Here is an 8,564-nt window from a genome sequence, read left to right on the forward strand (position 1 = left end):
ATAAAATTTTATTACAAAACATTACTTCCCGAATTATACTAAATATTTTCTATATTGACGCGGATGTACGCAAATACTTCTTACTTTACATTATACATAGAAATAAGAAAAAAATAAATGTGAATAAGTTTGTTTCAAGTTGTATTATGTGTCACATAAAGTGCAAAATACATAAACAAAACCTTATTATTAAAAATTTAATGTAAAACAACAAACAACAAATACTTCATGGAATTGCAAAATGAAATTTAAAATTCGAAACGTATTTAACGAAGTTAAAACGGAAATTTTATCGGCTATTTTATTTCTAGAATTACTTTGCATGGGACTTCCGAGATTAATTTTATTGGTCTCTTGCGTTGAAATTTTTCTTCGTCACGATGATCGCCAATTTAGTTGACCGTGAGATCTTAAATTTAAATTTGCCAAATGGTTCGTTGACTTATACAGATTACATACAAAGAGGTTTATGTGAAGCCTCCTAACCACTCTTCAGACATATAAGGCCTAATAAGCCGTAGGGAACCTTAATTAGAACTAAAAAAGTTCCCTTGGGTAGAATGCCTAGCGAACCCCGAGGGCCCATATTAAGGGCGTGTGTGATGGGCTGAGGTGTTTTTAGTGGGTAGGGTCTCGCTACCCCTCTGAATAGCAGAGGGTTTTGAGTGTAGATCCAGCCCCACAGTCCCCGCGTCAAGTTCGATATTCTTCATGCGGGCCTGCATTAGAGCATTTCCACCTCATTAAAAAAAAAAGAACTAAAAAAGTAAACGTAAAAGATACTTTGTTAATGCTCTTCCGTATCCGTCAATATTTGTATTATTTTATAATCTATATATTATATTAGGTCAAATTTTACTAGTTCAATAAAATACTGTCCAGATGAGTAATGATGAATAAATTATGTATAGATGTGGTATTTATGTAGTTAGCAAGTTGTCTTTTTTATATTGTTTGTAAAGTAAATAGAATGTCTTTTATTATAGTCATTAGTTACTCTAAATATTTTAAATAAATAGTGCCATTTAAAATGTCTGGTTTTTGTTACTTTATTATTCATAAGATTAAGACTAGATTATACAGTTTATTTTTTGTTGCATATACAGAGCACATTAGAATATAATACCAATTGTAAGTCCGTTTTAACGGTCATATAAAATGTTATCCGGTATACATTGCGTATACACGCACTTTGTATTATTTGCTTATTTGATTTAATGTATTAATTTAAAATTGTCGTGAATACTAGTGAAATGTCATTGCTGCGAAATATAAGATTATATAGGAATAGTTTTTAATTCAGAAATTATCTTTTATAACGTTTTAATATATAACAACAAATTATGTTACTAAAGAATGGAAAATGGCTTTGTGTCCTAATATCAATATTAGGTGAGACTACGGTTTGCGCGGAGAAATGTATTAATTTTGGGGAAATATTGGCGCTGGTGAGGCGTAATGGCCGGGAAAACCATAAAGTAGGCAGTAAAGAGTAAAAGGGCGGATTATATTATTTATCTACTAGCTTTTACACGTGGCTTTTAGCGGGACTGGCTTTCAACGTTTTCCTTCGAGCATATTTTTCTTTTCAATTAGAGATTTTCCTTGTGTTAAACACTTTGTAACAAAAACTCTGTTAACTTTTAAAAGGATAAATATCCAGAGATAATGAATGTCGTTAATTAAAAATATATTCGTGGGCTAATTTTTTTTTTAATTAATTAAAAGATAAAGAAGATTTCAATTTTGGATAAATATATATATTTTAAAACATTCATATTTACTTAATCAAAAATCGACATAATATAAAGTTTTGGTTTCCGGCCCGTTTAATTAATTATCACGAAAAACATACAGAGGTACGCACAGTTTAGGGGCCCCACTGGTTTCTTTTTGTTATATTTTGCAAGTTGCTCTTTTTTCATACGTTTTAATAGTAACATCTTTAATGGTGTTTTAAATATATAGCGGGCAAGAGGCTTACCGGATATTAAATGACGGTATCATTCACACTCACATTGCTGGTGGACTTACAAGAGTTTTAGAAATATGTACTCTCTAAATAATGGCTTTTAAAAATACGTACTCTCCTAGAAAGGAGGGTATGACCTAGAAAGGTCGTTATGTTTATGCATTTTAATTTATTTCTAGCAATCGGACTAATCTATCTCATTTGATATTATCGTGTAATTAACACTTTAGCACAATTATTTTTCGAAACAACCCGTATTCATGTTTCTTAAGTAGAAAAAAAGCTTTATTATCTTATATATATATATATATCTTATAATTTAATATTAATATTTAGTGAAATGTTAAATAAACGCGTTTTAATTCGGTAATATTTCATATTATCAATATCTACGGAAGTATGAGATGGAGTGTTAACTTCCTTACTTTGTCTTAATACCATTGTCTCTTGTTTTGAAACATTACGAGCTGGCTTAACAGGGATTTTGATTCACTAACTCTATACCTTCGTGGTTGATAGTAGATTTGGTACTCGATTATGTCTCATAAAGCTAATTTATACTATCTAGGGCTTTTAATCAACATAGCAGAGAGTATATGTAAGTAATTTATCATTATAATCTTCATCCAATTAGCTCTTGATTGTAAACAAATGAAGATCTGTGGAACGATTAAAATAATTCTATCTAAAAATAGAACAAATTATCTATGGACAATTTTCGAACACGGTAAAATTTTAATTAATTAGACAAAATTTGCTTTTTGTCATCAGAGTATTTTAAGCGCCCATATGTGTATAATAATGACTTTGTTTTATATAATGACACGATAAGCATGGTTTTTATTTTACAGGTAATTAACAATAAAGATTATTTATTGATTATCGCGATTAGTACGCATTTTCTATATCTTATCTATTGAACATGATTACTCAACGTACTCGTCACTTATTAATTAAACATGTGATGAATTTGAGTTTATATATATATTATATACTTAGATATAGATATAGTATATCATCAATATTATCAAAAAGCATGTATTAATAACCAGAGATAAAGGGACGTTTACTATTTTCAGTGTTACATAATACTCACCTTCGTCCAAATTGCGAAAAAGGTGGGTCGTTAGTTGAAGATTTCTTCAATGTCATTTTCACTGAGTTTCAACATATTCCTCCTATCTGCGTATGTGTTCAAATGTGTTCAGACCAACCGACTTATTGCTATCCAAATGGATGCTTTAAGACATCGGTCATAAAGAAAAAAACTGAAAGTCCCGTCTCTAGGATTGATAATAAAGCTCATGGAATGTTTTTAGTGGATCAAAATAAAGAATTGTTGGAGATGTTAGAAAGTCACATGCTGAAAGACGAACGATCAGGTGTGTAATCAATGTTGCGTTGAAAAAATAATTTAACGTTAAAGGATGCATTATCTTTAATTTATCTTTCCTTAACTAGCTATAAATAAATGAACAGGCTCTAGCAATACGGTGTAATTGAAAGTGTATTAAAATATGATTGACATAAAATTCTGATTAAATAAATCTTAGGTTCTTTAAGTTTTCACTTACAAATAGCTAATTTTGTTATAGGCTTTGAGATAATAATACTGGCTTTATATCTTATTCTAAATAACTGTAAAAAATAACATTCAATTTAATCTATAAAAACTGAGCTTGAGATAACGATAGCTTTTCACGTTTTATTACATAAATTGAATGAAAAAGTTATTTTAATTGAATAATCGTATTATTCGCTAACTTTAATGTTTCAGTGACAACCGAGAGGCCACTAAATGAATTCACATTGCGTCCGAATCCATTTACTGAGTTAGTCTTCAAGCAAAAGAGGCTGCCTAAATTGAAAATGCGGTATAATTTACGAGAACAAGTCAAGAATACTAAACCGAGGAAATTGAAGAGAGACAGTGTGAAACTTTCTAAAACACGATGGCCGTTAAACAAACAGATTTTACACATTAAACACCCGCTCAACCAAATAATACATAAGAGAGATGATGACAAGGAACAAATAAACTTTGAACCGACGGTGCGTCAAGAAACGACAAATTATACTCCCAAATACTTCAAAAAGTATTTGGCTAAGCGGGAAAATGGGGACGTTAACGTGGAGGCATTATATTTGTATAAAACAGATTCCGCAAATTTTTCTTTAGAAGCCTTAATTGACAATATGATTGAGGGCAGTTTACTTGAAAACACAAACAATGTTAAGCTCAATTTGAATATAAATATGAATAATTCAGATGAATTGTCGGAAACGCGTAAGTTACCGCGAAATTTCACAGATTTTTCTAATAAGAAAATTGATTTAGAAGTTATATCACTAAATTCAAGTGGGCTTGAAGGTGTTAAGTATATAGAGCAATTAGAAGATGGTGAGAATAAAAATATAACCAAGATGATAGAAACAATGTCAAATAAAATTGATAAACAGAATAATATTAGTGTTGAAATTTTTCAAAAGATAACTGGTTCTAAATTGGACTCCAATGGAATGCCAAATAAAAATAACAAGGATGTGTATCCGAATACGACTTCAGAACTTAAAAGAATTGATAGAGCCATTTTGGATTCAATATCCGAGAGAAATGTCCCTCTGGTCCGGAATACGAAAAAGAAAAGTAAACAACGAGTTGTACGAACATTAAGGAAAGGGAAGGCACATTAATATTAAATAAGGACATGCTTATTTAATGATTGTCTATAAGATAAATAACATTTAATTAACGTTGTACACGAGATTAAAAAAAATGTATTTCCTTTATTTACGTTTAACCCTATTTAAATAGCAATTGTTTTAGGTTGAAAAGGACAAGGATGGGTTTCAATTGGCAAACATTAAGTTGATTTCAAAGTAAACATAGATGAAGGTAGTTAGAGAGTTGAGAATAATATCTGCATCAAGCAGTCGCGCCGCGGAGGGGTATGCGAAATGCATTTCCCCAAGTAAAAAATAAAACCTTGAGAATAATATAGCAGTTTTTTACATAAAATGAAAAATAAATATTAAATTCAATATTGAAATGAATGTGTTGAAACCGCTTAAAATCAATATTCTTATATTCTTATATCTTATTATGTATAATTATCTTGTAACTTTGTGTAATCCGTCAGAGAACAGTAGGTAGAGATCTTACAGATATTCAAAAACAAAATAAGTAATGAATTACTCAAAGTTCAAAAATAACTATTAATTCATATCTTAAAAATAAGATTATTGATTAAGAACTATTTTGTGTGGGTAATCAAGTATTAGGCTAGGTATTTGATATTTTTATAAAGGACCTTTCATACAATTGTCGATTTCCATAATATATTTTATTACGAGGGGAAACTGCTTGCTATGTATTAGATATTATTTGTTTCTAGACTTATAAAAATAAAAAAATTTCAACACAACACTAAAAATACAAAACAATTTTATTTTTATTATAATATTTAATAAAGCTTTTTTTAAAGAATTTAAGACTGGTTTGTTTTAGTATGGGTTCGAATCCCAGCTAGAGTATACCTCCTCCAACTTCTACTACCCATTCATCTTTGTATTTCGACATTCGATCATTCGTCTTCCATCGCTTGCTCGTTATAGGTAAGTTATCCAATGACCAGCGATTTTTTGTTACCTTTACGCCGTTTACCGCTTGGGCCCCTCCATTTCGTCACTTTATACGTCCACATGTTGTCTGAATATCGTGCTGTGGCCAGCCGAAGATCAGCTTACTTTTAGATGGCGTTACATAGATATTTGATTTACATAAATGTTCTTTAATAATTTGTTTACCGCAGTCACGGAGAAACGATTATAAGTTGATGTTTTCGTTTAGCAAATAAATTTTTCTTCGTTGTACTTCGGCTGTTCAAATGTAGGTATTGATTACCTTTGTGAGAGGCTGATACCTATATGCCTAGAGAAGCCCTTGGTTACAGCTTAACAGCCTTCAAATGTGGATAGGAAATATCTAGTAGCACACAGCCTGCACTAAGAGATGGCATATACTAATGGAATATACTAATACTACGTCAAGAGTGGGTGTGAGAATGTGTCTGAGAGGAAGAATTTTTAAAATTAGAATGATGAGGTTTTGCCGCAGGTAGATGCTCGTTTAAACCTTTATGTCAAACTAATAGACCTTAATTCACTATTAATGAGTTTATTTATATAAAATATTTAACTTTAATATTAACACTAACCTTCTTTTCAAAATTTTCTTTTCTTTGTAGCCCTAGAGTTACTCGAACTAAGTCTATTATACGTACCTACGGCTCGCTTATCTGCTAGTTTTAATGGTCCAGTGAATAGGCTATCTCGCTCTTACAACTTTATTACAAACATTGATGAACATAATATTGTTGTGTTTTAACAGTCTAACTTGCCGTAACCTTGTTTTGCAGGCTCTTAAATCTTTATGTGGTTAACGTTTTCATTTTATTTGTTTATTACTGTTATTTTTAACTTTAAGTTATAGTTATTATTAATAAATTGTTTGTTTTCTTCTATTTTTGTTTATTTTGTGGTCGTTTCTTTAGTTTTTTCTTTTGATATATTGCTTAAGTTCTAATGTAATTGATTTGTATGTATAAGTGTGTTAAATTTGTGATGTCATATTTTCTTGTATTTTTTAGGCAACACATTGTATTAAAATGTATATATAAATAAAAAGGTTTGAAATAAGATTTTTTTATTATAGTACGATAAAAGATGATATGTATTCAATTCCTAACAGCGACAATTCACTGTATATTTGGAAGGATTATAAAAAGCGCTTTAGAAGTGATTGCGTGTTAATTTTGTACAACGAAATTACAAACAATGACAATAATGATTCCGCGAATATTCTGTTGTCTTTTGATTAAGGATGTCGTCAAATTACATCAAAGGAGTTTTATTTGTTCCATTTTAAATTTCTTACTGGTCTACGTAAACCGAGATTAAATGAAAGAAATTTAAACTACAAAAAATAAGCGTTTTTCAAATCCTATAACAAATAACTGTGCATATCAATAGAATGTAGAAGAATGTTAAGTTGCTATTTTCTGAAAATCTTACTTCTGATACTAAACACCCATTGCAATAAATATGTACATAATCACAGTATTTATATTTATTATTTATATTTATTTCTGGCAAAATCTTTACTTTGTGATATATAGTAAAAAAAATATTAATATATTGAAGTTGAATATTAAACTTAAATATATAGCAGATAGTAATAACTTCTATTTGCAAACGATTTTCATGTCTCAGAATTTTCTTTTGTAACGCTGCAATCAAAGCGCGCCTTAACATAACGACTGCTCATTAACGCCGTATTGGATATAAAAGCTAGATATTATATGCTATTATAGTTGATGGGTGCGCTATTATAGCTCTATTGCGATTGTGCTTTTAGGAATACTTGTTTAGGCAATCAACGAGCGCTTCTAACAGCAGTAAGCAGTAGCAGATTCTAATACATAGATTATCTTATATATACTTAGTTACAGCTGTTATAAACATTAAATATTAACCTAAAATTATTACCTGCCTCTAATCGTTTTAACTGAAAGCTGTTTTTGTGTTTTTAATTGTTGTTTCACAGAAAACAAGGTGTGAACAACCATTAAACACTAACAATTAAGACATGCCTCTTTTTTTATTGAGGGGAATGCATTTACGCACAGAGTTTGGGACTCGCTCTAAAAGTCCTACCCACTTAACCCCTCCCACCAATCCCGTCACTGTTGGGGTAACTTGGGGTCGCGTAAGCATTCTACCAAGGGACCCCGTGACTGGCTGCTGCAGCAACCATCTTCCATTACATTGACATCGCCTTACCTAGGCCTTACCTTGCCTGCCTCTAGTCGTTTTAACAGCAAACAAGTTTTTTTTTATTGTTGTTTCACAGATAACAAGGTTTGAACAACAAGAGCACCGACAATTAAGATAGAATGGTGAATAACATATAATGAAGTTAATGAAGGGCTGGCAACGCAATTCTTTAACGCTGTGTTTCTTAACGTAGGGCCCACGCCCCACAGGGGGCAATTCGAAACTGGACTCAATACATTTTTTTATATGTTAAAAAATTTACTTACTGCGGTTCATTAACAATTTTCTAGTGATTTCATCGTTCTTATAATTAAGTGAAGAATTATCTTTTTAGTATTAAAAATTATGTATGTTACATATAAGAAATTTAAATAGGCTAAGAGGATTCATGACACCACGAACTAAAAGGTTGGGAAACACTGCTGTAACGGGTGTCCCTGGGTAGTACTTGTACTGTGGGATCGTTTGCTAAGTTAAAAAAATGAATACTGTAAGCATTAGAGTATGAAGTGATAACTAATTTTGTGGAAAAAAATAAATTTGCAAAGAAATAAATGTTTTCTAGTTTTCATAGTACTTTCAGTTCTATGAATAGACTTTCATACCACGTAAAGTGTCAATTTCTATTACAAAACAAAAATATTTTAAGATACACTTGGACGTGATACCGAAAAACTGCCACAGTCTAATTTATTTTCTCGTATTTCCGAAAAAGTTCAGCATCGTGATCGCAATAAAGTTTTCCTTTTTAGCCGCG

At 30.7% G+C, this 8,564-nt stretch overlaps 1 protein-coding gene across 1 annotated transcript; it reads left to right on the forward strand.

The window, feature by feature from the left end:
- Window positions 1-3,057: 3,057 nt before the first annotated feature.
- On the forward strand, window positions 3,058-4,879 carry LOC110993488. Its single transcript, XM_045629822.1, has 2 exons — window positions 3,058-3,354; window positions 3,750-4,879. The coding sequence occupies exons 1-2, from the start codon at window positions 3,171-3,173 to the stop codon at window positions 4,664-4,666; spliced, it is 1,101 nt and encodes a 366-aa protein (XP_045485778.1). The 5' UTR covers window positions 3,058-3,170; the 3' UTR covers window positions 4,667-4,879.
- Window positions 4,880-8,564: the final 3,685 nt, after the last annotated feature.

Source organism: Pieris rapae, chromosome 10 (genome assembly GCF_905147795.1).
Source record: "Pieris rapae chromosome 10, ilPieRapa1.1, whole genome shotgun sequence".
NCBI lineage: Eukaryota > Metazoa > Arthropoda > Insecta > Lepidoptera > Pieridae > Pieris > Pieris rapae.

Coding starts and splice junctions, on each gene's coding strand:
- LOC110993488 (XM_045629822.1), top strand. CDS start 3,171: ATGTGTTCAGACCAACCGACTTATTGCTATCCAAATGGATGCTTTAAG. Junction 3,355..3,749: donor GCTGAAAGACGAACGATCAG/GTGTGTAATCAA, acceptor TTAATGTTTCAG/TGACAACCGAGAGGCCACTA.